This window comes from Grampus griseus (assembly GCF_964374135.1).
Source record: "Grampus griseus genome assembly, chromosome: 2".
In the NCBI taxonomy this organism is placed as follows: Eukaryota; Metazoa; Chordata; class Mammalia; order Artiodactyla; family Delphinidae; genus Grampus; species Grampus griseus.
This window is the reverse complement of record NC_139018.1, coordinates 21,621,667-21,649,258: the sequence shown is the minus strand read 5'-3', so window position 1 is coordinate 21,649,258 and position 27,592 is coordinate 21,621,667. Positions and strand designations below refer to the sequence as shown.

The following is a 27,592-nucleotide window of genomic DNA, read 5'->3' as shown; positions in this document are numbered from 1 at the left end:
CACCAGATAAAGTCACCAGAGTGAAAGGGGTGGGAGGTTATGTAAAACTATTTTGAAATTTTTTGAAAATTTAGGAGTTTTGTCCTGATCGATTCGTGAAAATGACGTTTTTTCCGGTTTGGCTGTATAAAGGGGATTTTCTATGAAGATGTTTTGCACCTCTTTTACAGAACCCCTCCAGATGAAAGGTCTGGATGAGAGTAGGGGATGACTGTAAAAACATAAAATTATGAATGTTGAGTGGAAAACACTGATTTTAGAACAACCAAGGGAAATAAACCAAAACCCCTGCAGCTGGAAAGGCACAAGAGAGGGGAGAGGGCGTTATGATCTTTGTTCTTCGAAATTACTTCTGGAAGCTTCTTCCTTTTCCTTAAGGAAAACTCTCTGTGCACCCCTCCAAGCTGTTGAGAGCGCTCTGAGTTCAGACAGCTGAGCTATGATCATACCCGGCAGCGCTGACTGAGGCGGCAGGATCTGACCCAACCCCTGCACTTTTCATGCAGAAAACCTCCCGATGCTGACCACACTCACGAGGTGGATGAACTGTTGTCACAGGCAACAAAACTGTTTGGAACTGATTGGCAGTCCCCCTGAAACCAAGCACTGAACTAAATTTTTTGGATTGGACTGGGATCCCTAGGATAAGATACCCACAGTGGGCAGCCACATCATACTGCCTAATTTATGTCTTGCTCGGGGTGCCCAACGATTGTAAACTTTCCGTTTCTTGGGAATCCCCAAAAATTCCTTCTGGGATTGTACTTCTGTATGTGTACCCTGACTATCACGACACTGCCTTAGCCCTGGAAGGCTTTCAACTCAGCTTTAACTTACTGGCCAGACTTGTACTGGGCCTGAACTGATGCTTAGAGCCAGGTAAAAAAGGTTAAAACAGAAACTTAAGGAGGAAGCTACCTGTCTAAGATAGACCTTTATGATTAATGGGATTTCTTATTTGGCTAAGACACGTGAAGAGCACAACTGAAATCAATACTGCAGGTTGGTCTCACTCTGCTGTCTGGGTCATATTGATAATAATTTTGCTGTGAAGACAACCTGGCCAATGACCAAAGAGGTATGCCACGTAGAGTAGAGTGAAAATAGCAGGCCTAAACTTCTATCCTTGAAAAGGCCTGCTTACAAGGCTGGCCCTTGGCTTGTGTCTGGGAACTTAAGATTTTGGAAGAGTTCCCACTACCCTAACTGTTATGAGTGACTCACCTCAACTGTACAAAAAATATGATTTATGCTGAACACGTGCTTTCCTTCTGGGAGTCTGCAATTTTGGTATGTGCTAGGCACAGAGAACCTATATGACTAGCCCTCTATAAAAACTCCGGTACTAGGTCTCTAAGGAGTTTCCCTGGTAGACATTTCACACGTGTTGTCACAACTTTTTGCTGGGTAAATTAAACACATACCGTGTGACTCTTCTGGGAGAAGACCCTTGCAAGCTTGCATCTGGCGTCCCCCAGACTCACCCCATGCACCATTCCCTTTGCTGATTTTGCTTTGTACTCTTTTTCTGTAATAAATCATAGCTGTAAATACGACTATATGCTGAGTCCTGTGAGTCTTTCTAGAGAATCATCGAGCCCGGGGGTGTGGTCTTGGGGACTGGGAATAAGTGTGAAATGTTCAAACGAACAGCAGAAAGCAAGTGTGACTGGAGTCCTGTGAGTGACAGATGAGGTCAGAGAGGAGAGGCTTGATCACATAAAGCCTTGTTTGGATTTTATTCTGAACATGACAGGAAGCCACTGGTGGCTTGTGAACAGGAAGTAGGATCAGTCTGCCTGCTGTTAGATAACTGGCATCAGGGGAAAGGGTGAAAACAGGGACACTGGATAAGAACTCCTTACATACAAGAGATTCATAACTACCCTTGGGTGGTTCAGGAACTACTTTAGAAAAGAGAAACCTAAGTTCATCTTTAAGGATGAGCAGAAAGGCGATACATGGATTTGGGCAAGGGGGTGAGGAAGGCATCCTAAGCAGTGGGGTGAACTTGTATATGCCTCTGAAGAAGGGTGATGGGTTTAGCATCGCTGGAAAAGGGCAAATGGGGGGAAGCTTTGGGAGATGAAGTCACAGAAGATGGCGGCCACATGCACCCAGAGGCTTTGTGAATCTTGCTAAGAGGCAAGCACTTCATCTCATAGGCAAATGGAAAATAATGGGGGTTGTAAATAGGGGAGTTATAGGATCAAATTTGGGTTTTAGGAAGATCAATATGCAGAGACATGGGTAAGAGGCTGACAAAGGAAGCAAGTCTAGAAGTAACTGTCATATAACCCAGGTCTAATGTAGCTGGGAGTACACAAAAAGTCATGCATATGCAACTTATATGTATGTACATAAGCCTTTTCGTGTATTAATAATACATTAAAAACAAGTTTGAATGAAAAAAAAAAGCAATTATTGAAAAACTAAAACAAGTGAATCTGAATGTTTATAAAGTTGTTGGTATGACCACACAGAACATTACTGAAATGATTTTAAAACACATCATATTATTGATACAAATCACTAGTAAAATAAATACTAAGAACAAAAAGAACCACAAAGAAACCTTAAACTGCATTCGGTGGTTAGTGGTAAGGTTGCCATTGTTATTTTGAAATGATATATACTTTATTTGTTTGATTAAAGTAATATAACAATGTTGTTAGGTACCATGATTTTCAGCATCAGGGCAAGGAGACCCAAACATAAAAGAAAGAAGCAAAAATCCTGATGGGTGGAAAGGACTAACAGCAGACTTGAAATCCACTCTCTCTTTTTACTGCCCAAGAAACAGAGAGACAGAGAGGTGACGTGATCAAATCATCTGAGACATGCTAAACAAGAGGCCTTCTGGCAAATGCACTCAAGGTATTTACCACCAGGAGAGTCCTTACTTGTGCACTGCTTTACCAGGTTGGACCTGGTTTGTCCAGACTGTTCACTGTACATAAACCTAGGATGTAAGTATTTATCAGGCGTGACTTCCTAGAAAATACCACACAAGCCATGCAGTTATCAGGGAATAAACTGGAGATGTTTCATAACCGAAATAGCTCCCTTTTGTGGAAGTGACACTCCATATCAATCACTCAAAAGGCCTCATATATTAAAAACATATGTTAAAGTAAGCCAGAGCGCACCTTAACTGAGGTTAAGACAGGACCTGGAAGCAGCTCTGGCAGCCACAGATCTGTGACTTGTGTCTTGTGATAATTATATCTTTGAAAATATTAGTCAAGTTTGATAGTGGGTAGGATCTCTGATTCTTGTGAGTTTGTCACTCTGACCCTCTGTGTTATCTCACTTGTAATATTTAATTTGAACTAGAATAATCAATATCAATGTTATATTTCCTAACCTTACCCACCAAAAAGGCCTATTAGTAATGACAATTCAGTTGCAATGCATATCCTTGGTGTCTAGATTACAGTATCTAAAATAAATACAATTTCCCACTAAAAGGAATATGGATTCCCTGGAGAAATGGCTGAGATTCATTTTGGGGTAAGGAAAAGTATAAGATGAATTTGGGACATCTTGTCCCGCTTAAAAAGGAAGAAGTTTAAAAGTTACCTACGATTAGTCAAAAGGACAAAGGAATGAACTTAAAGGGACTCTCAAGAGCCAAAAATGCAATAATGTGAGCAATAAAAAAGCATGATTGCAAAAGAGTAAAGCCTAGCTGTATAAAACCCATGGATTTGTAATGATGCTCAAAAGCAAAGCAAAACGAACAGAAAACATATTCACTGGTCTCTTTTGGAGGTCGTTAGGGCACCAAATCATTATCTGAAAATATTTCAAGGGAAAGAATCAAGCATTTATCTTGCTGTGTGGATTATATTTCTGGGTAACCAAATAGTTGATGAGGGAAAGTTCTTTAGAAAAGAACTCCTGATAACAAATGCAGGAGGAATGATAAGTTAACAAGTCATTATTTTGAAACTCCTAATGAAATAATGCATCCAGACAACAAACGAAATGGTTCCCAAAAGCTCTGGGTGAAAGGTCAATGAGGAACTTTTGAATGGCTGGGTCAGGCTGACACCACCCAACCTTGCTGACCAATCACTAGGAGTGGGACAATCAGATACTATGTAACTCCCAGGTAATGCAATGGGAAGCATACAACACTAACTATAAATATTATCGATTAAAAAATAGAACTAAATCTACCCAGGCCTTCGGAGCCAACTTCCAGTTCATAGACTAGACAGCAGATAGTGGAACAAGTTCAATTACATTACTAGCATATGACCAGCTAGATCTAGAATGAGGGAAATCCTATGGCACAAAGGATATTCTTTCTTTAACACATAAAATGACACTTAAAAACAAGGAAGGGAAAATTGTTACAGGTTAAGAGAAACCTAACATCTTAGTGTGGACACCGACTGACAGAAACCAATTCCAAAAAGACATTTGAAACAAGTGGGAAAACTAAACGGAATCTGGGTACTGGGTGATAAAGGAATAATAGCTAATTTCGTGGGTGTTATAATACTATTGTATTTTTCATTTTGTTGAAAAAAAATTCTTACTTTTAGAGATATGTACGCAGGTAAAACAATGTGGAATTTCTTAATAATCTAGGGGAAAAAAAGAGTAAATGGATATGGAGTGGCAAAGATGAAACAAGAACAAGAGTGTTGATGGCTGTTGAAGCTGGGTGACGGTGCGTACATGGGGGTCATTACACCCTCTACTTTTGTACTTGTTTGGAAGTCTCCCTAACAAAAAAGAAAGGAATGAAAATAAATATTTGGCAAAAATTAAAAATGGTAATATACACTTGGCTGAGGTACAGGAAAAGGAACAGACTTACTTTTCTGCAGAACAGTTTAGCAATATGACTCAAATGTCTTTTCAAATTTTATACTTTACTTTTAAGAACTAACTCTAAGGAAATTTTCATAGATGTGTACAAAGGTATACTTAAAATGGTCTCCCAGCAAAAAAAAATATTATGGTATATTTACATGTAAAATTTTTTATAGCCATTAACCATTAAATTGTAAAAGAATATTAAATAATATGGGAAAATGTTCAAGACAAACTGTTAAGTGCAAAACGCAGGCTGTAAAATAGTATATACATTTTGAACCAGTTTAGTCTTCTTGAAACCATACATCTAGAAAAAAGCCTGAAAGAGTATTCTCCACTATGTTGACAGCTGTTATTTCTACTTGATGGGATTAAGATACTTTTAATCAAAGAAAAAAATGGTTTCTCTTTTTTTTGTATAAAATATTTGTAATAAAAATTATATTTTTAAAAGGTAAAACGTGGATCAATTCTCGAGATTGGCTAATAACAGAATAAGCAGATATGGCAGCGATCTTTGAAATAATAAACCAAATGACAGATGGGTGGTGGGACAGGGCAGAGTGGACACATTAATAACTAATTTTTAAAAGAATAGGTATTTAGCACACTCTACTGTGAGAAAGATCAAGCTGTAAGTTTAAAAATTAGAGTGTCAAGAAAGCAAAAGTTAGAAGAGGATTAAAGTTTTTATGTAACTTTAGGATAAACAACTAAATCAAATTACCTAGGATGACTGAAAAGATTATTGTAGTAAAAATCCTAACACAGTTCTGAAAATAACCAAAGCAGCAAGTTAGACAACACTTCCTGTCTGAGTTTCTATTTTCTGTACCACTGACAGACTGTTACATACTGGAGTCCAAAAAGAAATGTTCGAATACTAATATAATACAAATGCAATTGTGACCATCAAATTCAGCTTCTGTAACTTATCCTGTAAAATTATACGCTATACATTATATGTGGTGAATATCAGTAAAATAGGACTACTGCACCTTCTATACTAGCTTTAAAATTTCAGTTGCCTCCTTCCTAAATAAGGCAAAAGTAAACAAAATGTCCAGACTACCTGGTTTCCGTACTTTCATTGGCTCTTCATAGTCCTTGTTTTCTGGATTTGCAGATTCTAGAAAGCTGATTTCTTCTGTGACAGTTTCCCCTTCTTGGCTTCTGAGGCCATCTTCCTCTTCTTGAATAGGTGATTCCAATTCTGATTCTTCTGAATCAAGGAATATCTGACCAGCGACTACTCTGCCTGCTGGGCTATGGTCCTCTACCGACTCATCTGACGGCAAAGAAGTCTGACAATATAAAGTATTTTTAGTTTCCACTACTAACAAGACTCCCTCCAACCTAATTTGACCATTTCTTTCACTAATCCAGATACACCTCCTTCAGTTCCTTGAATGTGTCATACTCATTCGCCTCTATACACTTTGGCATGTGTCCATCACATGCCTTCATCACCTGCCTAAAACTGACTCTTCGGATTTCAACTTAGATGTTACCTCCCCACAAGAAGCTTTCCTTAAATTCCCCAAGTCTAGGTTAGGGTCTCCCCCTACTTGCTCCCAATATATCTTATACTTCCCTGTATGACAGCCCTGTACTATAACCTCCTGTTTCTTACCTACATTCCTTCCAATCTAGAGATCAGGGATCATAACTGATCGGTCTCTTTGAAGATGTAATAATCAGCCTTATTCATTCAATCAACCAAGTAAGTGCATTAACAGATTTTTTTTAATTGATAAGTGTAAACAAATGGCAGAGGTTAAATCTTCAAATTAAAAAACTAAAAAAAGAAAGAATAAAATCAATCTCTCATTAGGCAGTAAAAAATGTAACTGCCTTCAGGCTCTTCAACACACACACACACACACACACACACACACACACACACACACACACACAGCACATTTAAGTTGGAATTAAATCTAGTAACCAACACTCTTAGAAATATTATTCTCTCTCCTATAGGTCAGTGATTTTTTCCTCCCAGAAGAACTAATATTGGCAGTAGCTATCTTTCTTTCCCTTTTTTAAAAAAATATAGTTCTGTTGCTCAGAAGATGCAGATTTCACATCTTTTTGAAGATACATCATTCGTGCTTTTAAATTGCGCATCAAATACTGGTCAATGTAAATTTGAGTACACACCTTGGAATCTAAGGTTTCATCCTGGTTGCCTTCTTCATCTGTAAAGAAATTTTAAGACAATTTAGTCATTTTTCTTGTTTGGAAATTGCAGGTATGTTAAATGAAAGCATTTGATAACACAACAAATAATAAGACACTGGATAAATAAATCTATAATTATCTAAAAATTGGTTGTATTCAACAACTGTTCAGAAAAGATTAAGTGAAAGGAGAAAAGGGCGTTGGGGGTGGTATTTTTTTTCTCTTTATTCAGGAAAGACATTAGCTTCATCTGGTACACAGGTAGGAAGACCAAGACCACCACCACCAAAACCAGACATTTCTTCAGATGCCATCCAGTTCTTTTGTTATAGTTAGTCCACTACTGAGAATGAGTTGCTAAATTTATAAAAATAGAGCCCTGATTTTGCGGTTCGGGATTCTACCCATTCTTCTCCTCAGCTCAGAATCTGGAGTTACTCTAGCTTATTTTAGTGATAACTAGCATTTTATTGTTCACTAAGACTACTAAAGATGGACATTAAGAATTATTATTATCTGACAGCAGAGTGGCCAAAGATAGTTAGAATTTGTGTTCGACTTTACTGAAGACATAACCAGATATGCATTAAAAAGTAGCATCACACTATCATGTATTTACTCACAAGAGATCTATTTATTAAGAAATCAATAGCTTATATCAAATAAATAATAAATCCAGCCACTATTTACATCTTTCTTCCAAATTCATATTGGCTGTTTTGGTTTTGTCCAATTACATTAAGTTTCCTTCTATTATTCTTTCTGCATTTCTCTGCTACTTCTATTCTGGCTGCTTGCTATTCTTTTTCCTGCTCTTATATAAACACATTCAACAACCCAACGGCCATTCACAAATATTTGATCTTTGTATTCCAAGCCAGTTAAAAAAACAATTGTCAGATGATCTCTAAGTTTCCTTCTTACTATTAAAATTACCTGATTTTATCCAGGTGTAAGCTTCAGTACTGCCAGCTCCGTAAATTATGTGAGAAATTAACCAGCAGACAAAATGCTATAAGACCATGTGATTTTTTTACTAGAAAATTTGGCGTTATGGTTGCCATTTATCTTTACTTCATATGGTTAGATCCTAAATATGATTGGTAACTTGTAACTCCAAAATACAACAAAAACATGTTTTGGAGTTTGTGTTACCAAAGTACTGAGCCAACTTTAAGAAGTATAATCAACTCATTATGTACCAAATACCCAACTCTATTTCACAGTATTTGTTTCTTTTGAATATCTGAGAAAAATCAGTCTACAGGTGAGGTTGTGCCATATATAAAGTGCTGTAAATTCAAAGAAAACTTAAATTATAGCTATTTTCACACTCACTACTTTTAGATTACCTTCCAAATATTTTATTTCTGGTGGGTGGGGAGGAGAAGGGTATAGCATGTATTAGTCCCACAGTGCCCATAACGTTTAGGTAGTGATGTCAATTAATGAACAATCATCCTTCATGCTCACTTCTTCACAAGTATTACCCAAAGCCCAAGTTCTAACATATGGTTCAAAGTCCATTCTCAGCAGATCTTTGGATAAAGGAAAAAAAATTCATCTCTAATAACAAAGTTGTATGTGTGAATGTATTTAATTAGTCATAAACATTAGCTAGTTAATAAATCAAGAGCAGACATTAAATGTGAAATGTATAGGGTATATCCCCAAATACTGAAACTTTAGATTAGTTGGAACTCAAATCACTAATCACTCAACTGAGTACCTTGTCACAATAGTTCACATATGTAGCTAATAAGTAAATAATATAGATGCCTATAAATAAATTTTAAGACATGTACATTTGAGACACTACAAGCTGTTAGGCATTAGAGTAGCAAAATGTGTTTCTGAACTCCCAGAGACATGGGAACTTGTGACATCGGGGTTACTCTGTATGAATGGCATCATGCTTCTCTTTCTTTTCTCTCCACGAACTAGGAATATATACTCAGGTTACTGGTAAATAAGAGCTTTCCTTCTCATTTACTAAACTGGGAAAGCATACTCCAGATGGTAATCTTAAAGCAAAGGTATTTTCTCTTTGAAACTAATATGTCCATTCACATAACACTTTAAAGAAGTTTCTTATAAGCTAGAGACTTACGACAGGCAGTCAGGTAAGGATTAAAAATACTGAAGTTACACATAAATAAAAAGAATATAGTAATGCTTTTATCAGAACACATACATCAAGCAACAAGAAAAATGCAAAAGGAGTCAATGAAGAGCTATGGATTTCTCTCAAGAGTATCATATCCAAAATACCATGGTTTACATTACTTTGGTAATCATACCCCTTCCTTTGAAAAAGACCAATTTTCATTTTTATTATATCAGCTAACAAAACGGGAAAACACCAGGGATACTCTTTCAGGGAAAAGTGGTCATTACAAATTCATTTTCCAACTTGGCATGTAAATTAAACAGACTGATATATCTTCAAACACAGAAAGTCTTACAAGTTTAGTGAAAAGAGACCAGATATCCTGTCTTTGGCTTTGCCATTGAATCTGTGCAGATCCTAGGATACTGCTGATTCCCAATTACTCCAAATCCAAGGCCTGGAGAGCCAGGCTCAAAACCTGGCTTCATTACATGTTAACGTTGCACACACGGTTCAATATAGCAAGTTTGCTCAGCCTCCTCTTCCTCAAGTGTCAAAAGGGAATAATATCATCTGCCTTGTTGACTCTCAACAAAGTTTTAAGGAACAAAAGAACAGTGAAATGAAACATATTCTGCAATCTGAAATCTACTCTTTAAATACATGGTGTTAATTAATATAACTGTTACCTGAGATACCTAGCAATGGACCTAACTGACAAGACTCTGTAATATTATTTGGCATAAAGAAAAAAAGTAAACCATTTTAACCAGTAAGACACTTCCTGTCAAAAACAAGAAAACATGTGAGAAAAGTTAAAGCATTTTTCATTATTATCTTGAGAAAATGAGAGTAGTATCTTTTAAATCTCCTCCTTTAAATTTATCTATTCACAAGGAAAAGAAAACATTTCTAATAAAAGTATTATACTTTTACATGCCTTTAAGACAAGATATTAGATAACAGCTAGTAACAATGATAGGATCAAGATTCCCTTTGTTGGCTGATCAAATTCTACCTGGCAATAAATGCAACTTGCTCTGGGTAACCACCAACACTCAAACATTATGTCAACACAAAATTATGACCCAAAACTTGATTTTTAAATAGGAGTAAATCTTTAAAATAAAAATGAGGCCGATATCCTGTATAAATAAGCAATTTAATGAATAAAAAAGTCAACTGAAAATCCATGTACTCAACTTATAAAACTTTATCTCACAAGCGTTTTATGATATTTGCACTTCACGTGAGAACAGCAGTGCCTTTATTACTGATCAGCATGCACATCTATATAGTTTTAGTTCTGGCTGAGTAAGATTTTTGCCTCTCCCAGAGAAACGTTTTGGCAGTTTAACTATGATGGAAATCAGAACAGATGTTTTGTGAACATAGTCCTTTGAGTACATCAACACAACCCAAAGATTTAACACTTCAGTATTAACAGTCTTCTATTATAATATATGGAGAATCCCAACTGTTGACTAAAAAACTTCTTCAAGCATCATCTCCACTGACATGATGCTTTAGATATGTGCAATCTAGTCAAAGGAAGATGCAGGAAAATGTTTACATGCTTTAATTTTCTTTAAGTTCTGCAAATTGAATTCAGAGGGATATGCACCATGTTCTTTAATTAGTAGTTCTTACACTTTAGGGTGAAGAATCACTTGTGGAGCTTTTTGAACTACAGATACCCCAACCTGTTCCAGACCTAAAACTGCATTTTTAACAAACCCTTAAGAGGAATTCTGATGCAGGTGGTTCATGGTCCATCAGGTACTCTACAGTACTGATTTCATACTTCCTTTGATCAAATAACTGCTAGCAGTGGCTTCAGGAGTTACACAGAGTTTTAAAGATTTGGTCAGGAACACAAATCAACACTAGAAGGCGGGGGGCGGACCTCAGAGCATGATGTTGGCAGTAAAGTAACTGGCATATGCTTGTTGCTTTTGAAATGGTATCTTAAACCACACTATGGATAGAATTTTAGGTTTAGACCTCTTATTTTAGAAGCGGAATGACATTACAGCATTGACTTACAACTAGGACGGATAATTTGAGGATTCAGATAACCATCTGGGAAATTTTCTGTTGGGGAAAAAAAAAAAAAGAGTTGACATTTATACCCTGCCTTGTTCCAAAAAAAATTTAAAGCCACAGAACTGCTGTTTTGTTAACTGAAACTGATTAAAATTCAAAAGCTTTATTGTACTGATTGTTTTTTTAACCAATACTCAGAAACACTAAATGCTTCTTTACCAACACTCTCAAAATAGACGTTTTCAGATGTAGGTGGATTAAACTATTAAAAAAGAAATGATAATTTTCAGAGCCAGGGTATAAATCAGCTAACTGGAAAATCAAATCAAAAGCATATGAGTTTCTCTATCTATGTAAAAAGTTAAATCTAGATGCTGTCCAGTTTACATTTATAAGAACAAAGATTTTTTTTCAAAAATCATAAAATTACTGTCAGCAAACATGGGGCGGCTCAGAAACACTGTGACACAGTAAAAAATACTTTCTTAAGAATATTTCTTTAAAAGGGGTACGGAGTAGGCACATTTACATGAAAAGTCTTCATTTTTTAAACAAAGAGGGCAATCTCAGGTGCTAAGCAAACCCACCAAACCACTGTCAACATCCTGGTTTTGATGGACCTGGCTCTGCCCAGACAACCCCAGGTGTACCAATTACTTAACTTACAAATCCCAAAGCCAAAGTTTCAAAACCGATACAGCACATAATCTACATGAGAGTCGTGGAAGCTCCGGAAGGGCTCCTGTGTCACTGTGGGTCTAAGCCAGCTGTCAGGATTCATTCTCATGGAGTCACTACTCCTTCGGGAGGAGTCGTGTAAAGTTTGTGAAGTGAGGAGAGGTGTGAGCAGGGGGACCGCCCCTTCTTTTCCTCCCCTCTCAAGCTCCCCTAAACACCCGCTCTGACCCAGGCCAACCGAAGCCCAAGAAATGACAGCGAGTGACAGGCTACTGCGAGGTGTGAGCTGGAGCCCCCCCGGCCCTGCCCCGGGATGGAGGCCGGGGGGGCGGTGGCTCCTGGCCTCCAGTCCGAGGGGGCGGATACTGACCCGAGGAGGCGGAGGCCGAGCCCAGCAGCACCGCACAGAGCAGGAACGTCAGCCCAACCCAGACCCGCATCCTGCTCTCAGGGCCGCTACCACCCGCTGGAGCTGTCGCTTTCTCCTCTGCCACCACCAACTCAGCCGCCGCCACCGCCGCCGCCTCGCTGCTGCTCTTCCTGCTCTGGTTTCCTTCCTCCGCCCCTTCCCAGGCCTCCCTGCCCTAGCATTCAGCCAATCCCCGCCCGCCGTCGTACGCTCCTCGCCCAATCGCCGCGGCCTTCCCGCCCACCTTATTGCCCCGCCCCTAGGGTCAAGACTTGGCCAATCATTACGCGAGATTCTCACACCGGCTTTCCCGGTTGGACCACGGCCTCACCGACATGGCCCCAGCTAATTGGTAGCTCCTGTGTTTAATCATCCCGGAATCAGAGCATGAGTCCAGGGTTGGACGAAAAGTTACCCAGGACTACAATTCCCACAATGGACTTCAAGGGCCTCTCTCTGTGTGTGCTCTTGGGAAACGTAGTCCATCATGGGGCAATATTTAAAAGTGCAGGTGGTTGTAGAAGTTAAGAGAACTTAGCTAACACCTGGGCTAGACACCAACTCCAGGCCGTGAACTCACAGGTTGTTTTTTTTTTTTGAGCCAAATAAATATCAAGAAACACACATTATAAGGTTAAGAGTTTGTAATATGTTAAGCTCTTCCTCTTTGTTTTGTTTAGAAAATTTGAATTGGACATAGTGGTATCAGCACTGAGGAAAAATACAACAGCTAGACTGAATTCGAGGTACTTTTTTTTAACGTAAACGAAACAGTACCATATATACGGAAACCAGGATGGAACTCACTACTGGTCCCCCTTTCCCCTACAAAACAAGAGGAAATAAACCCCACCCAGTACAGACTATGTCAATGCTAGTATTCATTTTTACGACATCCACCAGATAATAATAATCTGGAAAAAGGGGTAAACAGTCTTCACAAAACCCTTCCAAACATTTGTCCTCATCCCTCTCCTTTTGTAAGTTACATTGTTTTCTTCTTCATTGACTACCTAGGTCTTACATTGACTAGGTTCAAGAGTCAAATGGTGTATTTGGAGATAAAGGTGACAGATTGCATTGTAGAAGTGGAAATAGTCTTGTGTATTAAGTACTAACTCCAGGCATGCTCCAACTAGGTAGCAGAGCAGTGGCTTAGTGTTCCTACCCTTTCATCAAATTGTCATTCTGCTTTCCCTAGTATTCACCCACAGTCAGCTCTTAGGTCTACAACCTAGACATTCTGAGTTCAGGATTTTGGCAAAGTCCACACTGGCCACATATCTTCATACCATCTGTGTTCCATCTTCTTTGCGGAAGAGTCCTCTTTTCCAGGAAGAGGATAAAAAACTATTGTCAACATTCACATTGGAGAGGATGAAGGAAAAATATTGTCCCATGAAAGAGTTCTCTTTTCTACTACTACCACACTCATCTCTATTTTTGTCATTAACAATGCTTCCTCAGAGTTCCTCTCATTTTAAATCATAGAGTAAAATCTAGTATAGCATGTGACCATTTTTCTCTTTCTCACTGAAAACTTCCTTACTGACCCTCATTTTCCCTTACCTTCTTGATGCACCTGAGTTCTAGCCATACTCACCAACACCATTCTCTCTTCACTGTAAACTAAACTGCATACTATGGCCAGATGAATTTTCCTTAAACACTGCTTTCATCTTCTTTTTCAAAAATTTTTAATGGCTGCCTTAAAACTGACAGTTCTACTTTCTTGTGGGAAGTATTGGGGAAGAAACTTCTGCCCTCCATAAGAGAAACAGTGATTATCTGACTGATAAGATTGAGGAAGTTTCACTGTTTGGTTGAGACCCAATTTCTTTTTTCATCTTTTTCTTTACTGAGTGCTTCTTATATTCAAAGCCCTGTGCTAGGTGCTGCAATGACAAATTTTCAGCTTCTCTTTTACTACTTTCCCAGTTTCCACATTCACACTCTCTTGCCTTCTCATGGGCTCCCCTACCCTCTCCCCACTGCCCTTGCTTCTTCTTCTTCTTAGCCACAACCCTGGCATCTTCCCAACTTCACTTCCATGTCATCTTGGCTGAGTCTTCTCTGTCCAGGCCAGTCCTCATTAATCCTCATTTCTCTAAGTGTCTACAGAACAGTCACAAACTTGCCTTTTAAGTGGGTGGTAGCTTGCTGAGGCCAAAGACAACTATGCAATTCAATGTATAGGAATATAGCATTGGACTTGTCACCTACTAGCACTAGATAATTATTTGTTGATTAATGAATACACCTTACCAATAAAGTGTTTTTAAACTATTTTCAAAGCACATGCTGTCGACCATAGTTTAATCTTAAAAAAATCTACCATACTTTTATCTTAGAGGAAATATTAAGGAGCACTTGCACCCCTATTATACAGGAAATTTACTTCACTCCTCTTACCTCATCTGAAAAATGGGTATGTTAATAATACCCTCTTCCCCAGGACACGAGGTCTGTTGTGAAGTTCGAGATATACAGGGAGGAAAAAGTGCTTTCTTCATTATAGAATCGTCTACAAATATTCTTTCTTTTTTTTTTCCCCCACATTTCAATTGACAAGTTTTATTTTATTGTTGACAAAAAATCAGTATTTCCAAAATTGGTCCTGTTATAAACATTACAGGAATGCTTGTTAAAATACAGACTCCCAGCCCTCTTTTTCTGGGTCTGGGGCCTAGGTTTAATCATATCCGCATGTAATTCTTTTTTTTTTTTTAACATCTTTACTAAAGTATAATTGCTTTACATTGTTGTGTTAGTTTCTGCTGTATAACAAAGCGAATCAGCTATATGTATACATATATCCCCATGTCCCCTCCCTCTTGCGTCTCCCTCCCACCCTCCCTATCCCACCCCTCTAGGTGGTCATAAAGCACTGAGCTGATCTCCCTGTGCTATGCGGCTGCTTCCCACTAGCTATCTATTTTACATTTGGTAGTGTACATATGTCAATGCCACTCTCTCACTTCGTCCCAGGTTGCCCTTCCCCCTCCCGGTGTCCTCAAGTCCATTCTCTACATCTGCATCTTTATTCCTGTCCTGCCCCTAGGTTCTTCAGAACCACTTTTTTTTTTAGATTCCATATATGTGTGTTAGCATATGGTATTTGTTTTTCTCTTTCTGACTTACTTCACTCTGAACGACAGACTACAAACATTATTTCTTATTGATTCTTTGTTTGAAGCAAAGGAGCAAAGCAAATTAAAAATTAATTTTTATTAAGACTAATAAAGTTAGCTTTATTCCCTTAATTTGAAAAAGATTTAGAGCTGCTAAAGCTATTGTCTTTAGCCAGCAATGAGTAATTGACATGTTCTGAGACCTTGACTCCCTGGGGGAAATTCCAAGTCTCCAGAGCAGATCTAGAATATGGCGTGGGAAAGCCAGGTTTATTTTGTCAGCCTACTACATTGCATTTTGATTAATTAGTGAAAAGGTTGTGAATTCTCCATGGCCTTATCCAGTCTGAGCATACACTCCTCAAGGCTTCCTGCCAACATTCCCAGTTAAAGTTGTGTACTCATTCAATTTGTACAAAATGTTAGTATTATTTAATTCATAGACTTTTTTTTAACTGTTTGCTCAGCTGTCTGTACTCTGTTCTACTTGTTCATATCAGTGTTCTAGGTCATTGTCACAGATTTCCGAGTTGCAGAAAACCTGTTTGCTCTGCATTACAACACAGCATAGGACCAAATAGAGGTAGATAATAAGTGCCTTTTTATGCAGTTGACATTGATGTGACCTTATTCCATTGAAATGAATCAAACAATCAGCAAATATTGAGAACCTCCTGAAAGTGTTGAGGACGTGAATCCAGCTTGTTCTTCGTTTAAGGATGGTGAGATAACCCTCAGAGCCTTTTCCCAAGAATGGAGTGATTGTCACCAACTCTAGTTGAGTATCCTTGCCTGTGCTATTCTTAGAGATCTATTTGAGTTGGCAATGTGTGAAGGCTGCCAGCACTTGCATGAACATATCTGCCAGGGCAGGATAAGGGCGAGACAGGGAGCAGGATATTTTCCCCGCAGGGATTGGAGAAGAATGTACAGTACTTTCTTTGAGGTAGATGAGGTGAATTAAAGTCATTAGTTTTATGTTTCTTTTTCATGGATAAATGAAAATATAAAACCTTGCACCATATTGTGAGATAGAACCTGGCATCTCTTTGTGTACATTCCACGCTCCTTGAGTAAACAGACAATGTTTTTATATCTTATCGTATACCTAGAATTCCAGGATTGTATATGACAGGTAGATAATTTAGTAATCAAAATAAACAAGCTTTGAATATTCCAGTCACTTCCTATGGTTATAATTAAGTCTTGTAAAAGTCAGGATGTGGATCCCAGATTACGGAGAAGTGTATTTGGTATACTACCTAAGTTTGCGGTAATAGAATGGATGGGGTCGTGTGTATGAGTGTAAGGCTCTATTTACCAAGTGTCATCCTGAAGTGACATTTACTTTGGAGATGTGTATTCTTTCTGAGCAGTGTTGACTCCCACCAGATAAAGGAAAAGCCAGGATACCTTTATGCCCTGAATAGATGGACAGGCATCTTTTGACCTGACTTTTTCATAGATTTAACTACCAGTTCTGGAGAAAGACTGGATTAAAACTAAATTTCAATAAGAATTTGATTAAGTGAATCTTAGAAAATGGAGATAAACTGCTGGGAGCTCCCATTAGATTCAGAATACTTAACTCCTGCGTAGATGGCAGTGTGTTTCATTTGTGAATGTTGGATTAGGGACATTATATTCACAGGATAATCCTTCCTTTCTTCCTTCATTGATTCAACACATATTTTGGGGGCACAGTCAATGTCTTCCAGCCAAAGACCACCAGGAATACACCAGTAGTTGAACACATTAGGTTTAGTACTTATGGCAATGAGGAAGAACACACACACTCTAGGGTGTTTCAGGAAGGGGGCTTTAAATAGAACCTGTTATAGGACTTGGGCTTTGGTTGTGTTATTTGTGGGAGGATCCAGGAAAGCCAGTTTTGCTCTGGATTGGATGCTATTAGAAATACCCCTGATTTCTATGATTTCGTAGAAATCAATCAATAAATCTTGTCTTAAGGGAGAGGAGACTAGAAGGAGGATAAAACTGTCATTGGTGAAGAAGTAGCCATTGCTCATTTTGGCCAAGAGAGGAAGTGTTGTATTTTGTGGGTGGTCCAGGGAACTTGTTTTTGTCTGTGCTTAGGTAAAATTATGAAACGGCCTTGCTTTGTCTCATTTTACCTTGGTCTCAGAGTAACCTGTCTGTGGTTGGTATTCTGTGACATTGTTTATGTCCAGCAGGAGAATAACATGGCCTGGGTGTGGATGCCAGGCCAGCTGCTGGATGTCACGGGCTGCTCTTTGTTTACCTTTCTCAGCACCTCCTGTGAGGCTCTTGTTGCTTGGGATTTAGCAATCCACAAAACACACAAAAGTCATGGAGTTTACATTCTAGCCAGGGGGAGAAAAAAGAATACAATAAATAAGTAAATTATGATCTATTAGAAGCTCATAAGTGCTCTAGAGAAAAAACATAAAGCCAGGGAAGAGAATAAGGATACTAATGGGAGGGTTGGGACCATTTAAATTTAAAGTAGGGAAGTCAGGAAAGGCTTCCCTGTAATGCACACATTTGAACAAAGACTTAAATTGATGAGGAAGTGAATCATGAAGATGTGAGAGTGAAGAGTCTTCCGGGAATAAACAGCAGGAACCAAATGAAGGTTCCAAGGGAAAACCTTACCTGTTAGGGTCTAAGAACAGAAGGGAGGCCTGTGGCTGCAGAAGAGGGTGAAGGAAGGCATAGCAGGTGAGGAGAAGCAGGGGATGTCAGAGAAGAGATTGGGGCCAGAAGGTTTAGGGATTTGGGGTCAATATTAAACGGTAATCAGAATGCGATTTTTTAATATTCTGAGACTGGCTATCTTGAAGTGTGGCTTGAGTAATGGCCTGGAGATTTCCCCTCTGCTGCACCAGAATGACCCAATTAATTACACAAACGTCTTTATTAATTGTTTGGACATAATGCTAAAGTAACCAATTAAAACAATTGTACTCAAAAGTTTGATTCAGAGGAAGTTTATACACTGGTTAGGAATTGAGATAGATAAGTGCAAAATAGCCATTATCAAGAGAAGGATCTTCAAGTAAGGATTTTTAAAATATTCAAATAATATTGTAAATGAAAATCCCTTGGAAGTAAAATAGGGTTTTTCATCATTTCCTATACTTGAATAGGCTCCCACCTATACCGGATTGACTTCATATAAATCCAACTCAAAGGGGTGCATTGACAAAAAAGAAATATGAGTTATATATATTAAAATATACATTAATAAATATATATCCATATATGCATGAAAAATGTGTGTATACACAGGCACACATGTATGTAATGAAAACAACTGAGAATAAATTGCAGACATGATGCCTCTTTATCCCTAAATATGTTAGTGTGTATTTTCTGAAAACAAAGAATTCTCTAACATAATCACAGAACTGTTACCAAAGTTAGGAATTTAGCACTGATTCAAATACTGTTATCTAATCTACTGACGTTATTTGGGTTGCCCCAATTTGTCACAATGATGTGTCTTTTTTTTTTTTTTGCGGTACGTGTGCCTCTCACTGTTGTGGCCTCTCCCATTGCGGAGCACAGGCTCCGGACGCGCAGGCTCAGCGGCCGTAGCTCACGGGCCCAGCCACTCTGCGGCATGTGGGATCTTCCCGGACCGGGGCACGAACCCGTGTCCCCTGCCTTGGCAGGCGGCCTCTCAACCACTGCACCACCAGGGAAGCCCCCAATGATGTCTTTTTTAACAAAGGAAAATCCAAGATGGTGAGGTGTATCTAGTTTGTCATGTCTCATTAGTATCCTTTAACCTGGAACAGTTCCTGAGGCTGTGTGTGTGTGTGTGTGTGTGTGTGTGTGTGTGTGTTCCTGAACCTCACTATATTGACATTTTTAAAGTGTATAACATGTTATTTCACAGAATGTGCCCTAATTTCAGTTTGTGTCATGATTAGATTCAGGTTATGCACGTTTGGCAAGAACACCTCAGAAGTGATGTTAAATTCTTCTCAGTGCATCACATCAGGAGCCAAGTGCTATTGGTTAGTCCAAATCCTGGCAGTGATCATTTTAATCAGTTGTTAAGGAGGGATGTTTCCACTATATTTACCTTTTATAATTAATACATGTCTTGTAGAGGATACTTTGAGACTATGTCAACATCTCATCATCCCTCAAACATTCACCCACTGGTTTTACCATGTGTATTCATGATTCTTGCCTGAACCTATAATGAACATGATGGTTGCCAAATGGTTATTTTCTAATTCCATCTTTATTTCTACATTTTTTATTAGCTTTCTCGTGTAGGCAGAGCTTTCTCTTCTTATTTATTTATTTAATTAATTTACATTGGTGCAAATTCATAGATTCTTTATTCAATAGTTTATAATCTTCACTATCATTATATTTTGAGATTCAGATCATCTTATATTTGGCCAGTGGGTGCTCCTTCAAACTGAGTCCTGTATCTTTCTGACATGTCCCCATCATTATTTGAGCATCCCCTTACATTTTGAACTATTTATATATTTTCTGCTTTTCCTAACCCAGCCCTGGAATCAGCCATTTCTCCAAGGAAGCCTGCTTTCTTTCAGTGGAGAATGGTGTTTACATTCCAGGAATACTCATTGCTACTGTGGGTTTAATGCTTCCAAAATCTCTTAGTGGATTGAGTTGGGGAGTGTGTGTGTGCGTGTGTGTGCGTGTGCGTGTGTGTGTGTCTACATATGCATATAAACATGTGCATACATATGAATGCATACACACACCCATAATATACATGTACACAGCCACACACATCTATATCCATTTTTATATCTATTTATCTCTTTATATTAAAACCTCTGAGGAAATGAATGAATGAATCATAGAGAAAATAGAAGAAAATATTTGCAGTATATATATATATATTTATTTTTTTGGGGGGGGTATGCGGGCCTCTCACTGTTGTGGCCTCTCCTGTTGCGGAGCACAGGCTCTGGACGTGCAGGCTCAGTGGCCATGGCTCACGGGCCCAGCCGCTCCGCGGCATGTGGGATCTTCCCGGACCAGGGCACGAACCCGTGTCCCCTGCCTTGGCAGGCGGCCTCTCAACCACTGCACCACCAGGGAAGCCCCCAATGATGTCTTTTTTAACAAAGGAAAATCCAAGATCGTGAGGTGTATCTAGTTTGTCATGTCTCATTAGTATCCTTTAACCTGGAACAGTTCCTGAGGCTGTGTGTGTGTGTGTGTGTGTGTGTGTGTGTGTTCCTGAACCTCACTATATTGACATTTTTAAAGTGTATAACATGTTATTTCACAGAATGTGCCCTAATTTCAGTTTGTGTCATGATTAGATTCAGGTTATGCACGTTTGGCAAGAACACCTCAGAAGTGATGTTAAATTCTTCTCAGTGCATCACATCAGGAGCCAAGTGCTATTGGTTAGTCCAAATCCTGGCAGTGATCATTTTAATCAGTTGTTAAGGAGGGATGTTTCCACTATATTTACCTTTTATAATTAATACATGTCTTGTAGAGGATACTTTGAGACTATGTCAACATCTCATCATCCCTCAAACATTCACCCACTAGTTTTACCATGTGTATTCATGATTCTTGCCTGAACCTATAATGAACATGATGGTTGCCAAATGGTTATTTTCTAATTCCATCTTTATTTCTACATTTTTTATTAGCTTTCTCGTGTAGGCAGAGCTTTCTCTTCTTATTTATTTATTTAATTAATTTACATTGGTGCAAATTCATAGATTCTTTATTCAATAGTTTATAATCTTCACTATCATTATATTTTGAGATTCAGATCATCTTATATTTGGCCAGTGGGTGCTCCTTCAAACTGAGTCCTGTATCTTTCTGACATGTCCCCATCATTATTTGAGCATCCCCTTACATTTTGAACTATTTATATATTTTCTGCTTTTCCTAACCCAGCCCTGGAATCAGCCATTTCTCCAAGGAAGCCTGCTTTCTTTCAGTGGAGAATGGTGTTTACATTCCAGGAATACTCATTGCTACTGTGGGTTTAATGCTTCCAAAATCTCTTAGTGGATTGAGTTGGGGAGTGTGTGTGTGCGTGTGTGTGCGTGTGCGTGTGTGTGTGTCTACATATGCATATAAACATGTGCATACATATGAATGCATACACACACCCATAATATACATGTGCACAGCCACACACATCTATATCCATTTTTATATCTATTTATCTCTTTATATTAAAACCTCTGAGGAAATGAATGAATGAATCATAGAGAAAATAGAAGAAAATATTTGCAGTATATATATATATATTTATTTTTTTGGGGGGGGTATGCGGGCCTCTCACTGTTGTGGCCTCTCCCGTTGCGGAGCACAGGCTCTTTACGTGCAGGCTCAGTGGCCATGGCTCACGGGCCCAGCCGCTCCGCGGCATGTGGGATCTTCCTGGACCGGGGCACGAACCCATGTCCCCTGCATCGGCAGGCAGACTCTCAACCACTGCACCACCAGGGAAGCCCCTGCAGTACATATATTTTAAAGAGAATACAACTGGTGGGGCTGTAAAGGCTTTCAACTGTTGAGTAAAATTTTTCTTATACGTTGAAACATACACCTACTGTATAACTCAGGAGTTTCATTCTTAAGTATGTACTCAAGAGAGATGAGATCATGTCCACAAAATGTCTTGTGCAAAAATGTTCATAGTAGCTATATTCACAATAGGGAAGATCTTACAATAACTTAAAATGTCCACCTTCTGGTGAATGGATAAACAAGCGGTAGTATATTTATACAATGGAATATTACTCAGCAAAAAAAAAAAAAAAAGAAAAAGGAAAGATGACTGGTTTGTACACATCATGGATGAATCACAAAAACATTATGGTGAGTGAAAGAAACCAGACACAAAAGAGAGTACCTTGTTTATGATTCCATTCTATGGAGCTTGAGAACAGGTGAAACTAATTTATAGTGACAGCACTCAGAATAGCAGCTGCTTCCGGTGAGGGTAGGTAGGGCCGCTGGAAAGAGGCAAGAGGGACATTTTGGATGGTGCAATCTTCAGTAGTCTGATTAGTGTGTGGTTCACATGAGTATATCTATTTGTCAGAATTCATAGAACCATGCCCTTAACATCCATGCATTTTACTGTATGGAATGATACCTTGGGGCAGGCAAAATAATGACCCCCGCCAAAGGTGTTCATGTCCTAATCCCCAAACCAGGGAATATGTCACCTTGTAAGGCAGCGGTCCCCAACGTTTTTGGCACCAAGGACCAGTTTTGTGGAAGACAATTTCTCCACGGGGGGTGGGGGGATGGTGCAGGCAGTAATGCAAGTGATAGGGAGCCATGAGGAGCCATGGGGAGCGGCAGATGAAGCTTCGCTCCCTCGCCGCCGCTCATCTCCTGCCGTGCAGCCCGGTTCCTAACAGGCCACAGACTGGTATCAGTCCACCGCGCAGGGGTTGGGGACCCCCGTTACAAGGCATAGGACTTTGCTGATGTGGTTAAGGCTCTTGAGATGGGGAGATTCTCCTGGATTATCCAGATGGTCCTAAACATAATCGCAAGCATCCTTACAAGAGGGAGGCAGGAGGCTCCAAGTCAGAAAGAGAAGAAGTGATGATGGAGGCAGAGGTTGGAGGGATGCTGTTGCTGAAAGGGGGTCGTGAGGAATGCAGACAGCCTCTAGAAGCCTCTAGAAGCTGGAAAGGCAAGGAATGGGTTATCCCTTAGAAGCTCCAGAAGGAACACAGCCCTGCCAACTTGGCGATTTTAGCCTTTGAAGGCCTATTTTTGGACTTCTGACATCCAGAACTGTAAGAGAATAAATTTGTGTTCTAAGGCACTACATTTGTGGTAACTCGTGATAGCAGTAATAGGAAACTAATATACGCCTCATTTTAAAATATAGTAAAAAAAAAAACACTTCTTAAAAAAGTAGTCTCATGTGCTACTAAGAAAAAAGCCGTGTTGTAGGACAGACCTGGGTCCTACTCTGGATTGTGTCATCTGCCAGCTCAGCCAGGGAACTTTGTCAATTTATGGAACCTCCCTGAGGCTCAGTTTCTTAATCTACAAAGTCAGAATCACTACACTTGCCTTACTTCTCAGACCTGTCATGAAAATTAAAAGCAATAAAATAAGAAAGGATTCTGTCAACAGAAGACCAAAGAGTAAGGTCTTATTATTGTCAGACTTTTATCCAGCACATATGCATTAATGACCAATTGTGGTCGGGCAGTTTGAATTCTACCTCTTGTGTGAAAGGTAACTAGAGGAGAGGGGCAAAGGTCATGGGGAGAACTTCTTATCAGGCTGTCCTTGTTCATGTTTTTAAAAATAACTTTTTATTTTGAAATACTTTGACTCATAAGACATTGCAAATATGTACCTATTCATTTTCAAAGGGTGCTTATTATTTCTCTCTATTTATTCCACTCCTACTGACAATCTGGACAGATCCTAGGTTTGCTGAGTTCCTAATCGTAGTAACTCAGCTTTGCTGTGCACTCGCAGTGTCCCTAGCACTGTGGTAGCACTTTACATATGCAGTTGTCATTTAAGCTTGATGTTAATAGTAATATGAGGAAGGTACTTCAATTTTCCCTATTTTGTAGACAGAGAAACTGAGGCATAGAAATGTTTAGTAACTTCCCCAAGCTGAGTGTGGGCACCAGTATTTCAACCTGGAGACTGATTTCAGAGACCAAGAATGAAGAGGAAGAAGGCATCCATCCTTGTATCACAGAATCATTTAGAGACATTTCTATATTTTGTACACAAATATACATGCAAAAGGAGTGCATGTACACATACGAGGGAGTGGTTTTTGTGCTAAGTCAAGGAATAAAGGAAAAAAAGGATTTATGATAAAGAAAGAGAGGGGAGGAAAAAGTTGGAGACCATCTGGAAACTGTGAACATTTTTAGCAATTTTTTAAAAGCACCGATTAGGTGGCGACTAAGAAAGAGGGCGACCTGGGTATTCTGTCCTTGAGCAGTGTCACTAAAGGTACCAGAAACCATTTTTAGTTATTTATGGATTCTCCAGAAGACCTTGGGAGTTTAGCCAGGGAGTAGGCAGGACAGGTACCTCCAGTAATGAGAGCCAGGTCCCTACGTCAACTCCTCCATGCTAATTAGCCAGGCCTCCACCATTTTCCTCATCAGTATTTCTCACTTGTCAGGCTTAAGAACGGAGTTCATAGTTTAATAACAATTAAATTCATCTCCAAGTCCTGGCAATTCTTGTCCCCTAATGTTTCTTGAAAGTTCTACTTTCTTTTCTATTTCCATAGTCACCATCCTAGTCATAACCCTTATTACTTCATGTCACATAAACTTGCTGATGGGACCATCATCAGATTCATTTTCCTCAAACTCTCTCACTTAAAAACTTACAAAGTTTTCCTATAACCATGGGTAATGAGTTAAAATTTCCCCATGTGACCACCAAACACCTTTTTTTCTCTCCTGTCCTCTACAACTCCAATTTTATATATTCCCCCCTAACATATATGTATTAGGGCAGCTTGGGCTGCCATAACAGAATACCATAGACTGGGTGGCTTAAAGAACAGAATTTATATCTCACAGTTCTGAAGGCTGGAAGTCTGAGATCAAGGTGCCAGCATGGTTGTATTCTGGTGAGAGCTTTCTTGCAAACAGATGTCTTTTTGCTGTGTCCTCACAAGGCACGGAGAGTGAGTGAGTGTGCCCTCAGATTCTGATGTCTCTTTTTATAAGGACATTAAATGTATCACAGGACCCCACCCTCATGACCTCATCTAATCACCTCCCAACGGCTCCATCTCCAAATACCATCACATTGGGGGGTCTAAGTCTTCAACATATGAATTTGGGGGGAGGGTGCATGCAATTCAGCCCACGGCACATACATTCTGCTTCAGGTGCAATTATACTGCTTGGGCACTCCCGCACTTTCCTGTATCTGTCCTCTAGCTAGACTGCTTGCACTTATTTCCTGATTGTCTTAAGACCTTTCCAAAAACCAATTCTAGATTCGAAGAAGCGTACATCCAGTTTAATCCGTCTTTTGTTGGACTTTTTCCCTTTTCATAAAATATTCCTTTGTGCTATTTTAGTTTGTATGTATTTGATCTTAAGGATTTTGTTACATATTTTATTCCAAAATTATAATTGGGTTGTAGTGAGGCAAGTACCGCGTCTTGCAGAATAAATAGCGTTATAAAGAGAATCTCCTTATTATGAAAAGATTTTGAAAACCTAACTAATGGGCTACTTATCTCTAGCACTACAAGACGCCATTACCAGCAAGACAGGAGAAAAGCACAGTAACTGAGAGTTTATTGTGGCAAGATTTAGAATCATAGAATTTTCAAGCTTTTGTCTCTCACATTACATATTTTAAAAACCTCATGCCTTAAGAAGTGACTTGTTTAAGATCATATAGCGGGTTAATGATGGTGATATAGACCCTGATCGCTTTGTTTCCAGCCTAAAGTTTATTTATTAAAATGTATGTTTTTCATTGGCTGTTGTATTAGTTTTCTATTGCTGATCAACAAATTTAGCAGATTAAAAACACATTTATCATCTCATAGTTTCCATGGGTCAGGAGTCCCGGCATAGTTTAAATGAGTCCTCTGATTAGGGTCTCACAAGGTTGCAACTGAGGGGTCTCAGACCTAGGTTCCTTCTCTGAGCTCATGTGGATATTGGCAGAGTTCATCTCTTTGAAGCGATAAAACCCATGGCAACAAACTCACTGCTTCTTCAAGGCCAGCAGAAAGAGAGTCTGTTGCTTCAAATCTTTGGACGGTAAACTGTCTTTTAAAGGGCTCATCTGATTAGGTCAGGCCCTCCCTGGATAACCTGTCTTTTGATTAACTCAAAGTCAACAGACTAGGGACCTTATATTTGTAAAAATCCCTTCACTTCTGCCATATAATGTAACCTAATAATGGGAGTGACATCCATCAGAATTAAAGGTCTGTCCTCCACTCTAAGTCAGGGTATGTACACTGTGTTAATTTTTAAAAATTAGGAAAAACACCTACAGAGAAAACAAAGTCACTTCTTGTTTGATTTCCTAAACTAAACATCATATTGATGTATCAATATTTCTTTCTAGTCATTTGTCCCTATTGCTGTTCCCTGTGCATTTTAGGGTTTTTTGTTTTTTGTTTTTCACTTTAAAAATAAAGTCATACAGTGTACACAACTAAATTTGATACTTTGTTCATTTGGTATTACTTTGTAAGAATTTTTTCATGTTGTTATATATTTCCCCTCCCCCCCAAAGACATACTGTTTTCCTCTACTAAAAATATCTTTTCAGTGGGGGAAAAATGAGAAATATAGATAAGCAAAAAAGGAAAACAAGTCAACTGAAATTGCAAGATTTAGAAGTCGCATTGTTTAGGAAAAATATTTTGATAACTCTTTGAGGTGTAAGATGGAATCCTGAGTTTCAGGATGTTGGAGGATGTTAAGATTTTAGAGAAGGGGAAAACTACTTTGAAGCTAGAGGGGAAGAATATGGAGCTCCTGGGATTGTGGGAGGGGGGAGTGAAGAGCAAAGGGAGGAAAAAAGGAGAAGCAGAACAGATGATGGTGTGCCAGGCACTGTGCAGCCTGACTGTCCACGCCCCTCTCCCCAGCTCAGTCTGCATTACGTCTGCTAAGACTTAGAAATCTTGGTATGGGGCTTGCCTGGTGGCACAGTGGTTAAGAATCCACCTGCCAATGCAGGGGACATGGGTTCGAGCCCTGGTCCTGGAAGATCCCACACGCCATGGAGCAACTAAGCCCGTGAGCCACAACTACTGAGCCTACATGCCACAACTACTGAAGCCCGCACACCTAGAGCCCGTGCTCCGCAACGAGAAGCCACCGCAATGAGAAGCCCGCGCACTGCATCAAAGAAAGCCTGCGCACAGCAACAAAGACCCAACGCAGCCAAAAATAAATAAATTTAAAAAATAAAATAAATTTTAAAAATGCAGTAAAAAGGAATCTTTTTTTTTTTTTTTTAAAGAGAGTAATAGGAAATGATGGATAGGTATTTTTTTAAAAAAAGAAAGAATTCTTGGTATGAAGGACTTGTTGTAAGGCAGGGTTTCTCAACCTTGGGATGACTGGCATTTGGGGACTGGATAATTCATGAGGGCTCCAGGTGTTGAAGGGAGTTTAGGATCATCGCTGACTTCTACCCACTAGATACTAGTAACAGCCCCACCTCTCAGTTGTGACAGCTAAA

At 39.1% G+C, this 27,592-nt stretch overlaps 1 protein-coding gene across 1 annotated transcript in view; it reads right to left on the bottom strand.

Annotated features, from left to right (window-relative positions):
- Positions 1 to 12,394, bottom strand: part of SEL1L (SEL1L adaptor subunit of SYVN1 ubiquitin ligase) — a 56,684-nt gene extending 44,290 nt beyond the window's left edge. Inside the window, exons 1-3 of the mRNA XM_082647425.1 lie at positions 12,222 to 12,394; positions 6,997 to 7,034; positions 5,906 to 6,137 (exon numbers count right to left, since the gene is read on the bottom strand). Of these exons, the coding sequence (XP_082503551.1) occupies positions 5,906 to 6,137; positions 6,997 to 7,034; positions 12,222 to 12,291 (340 nt within the window). The 5' untranslated portion in view covers positions 12,292 to 12,394. The remainder of the gene's footprint in view (positions 1 to 5,905; positions 6,138 to 6,996; positions 7,035 to 12,221) is intronic.
- Positions 12,395 to 27,592: the final 15,198 nt, after the last annotated feature.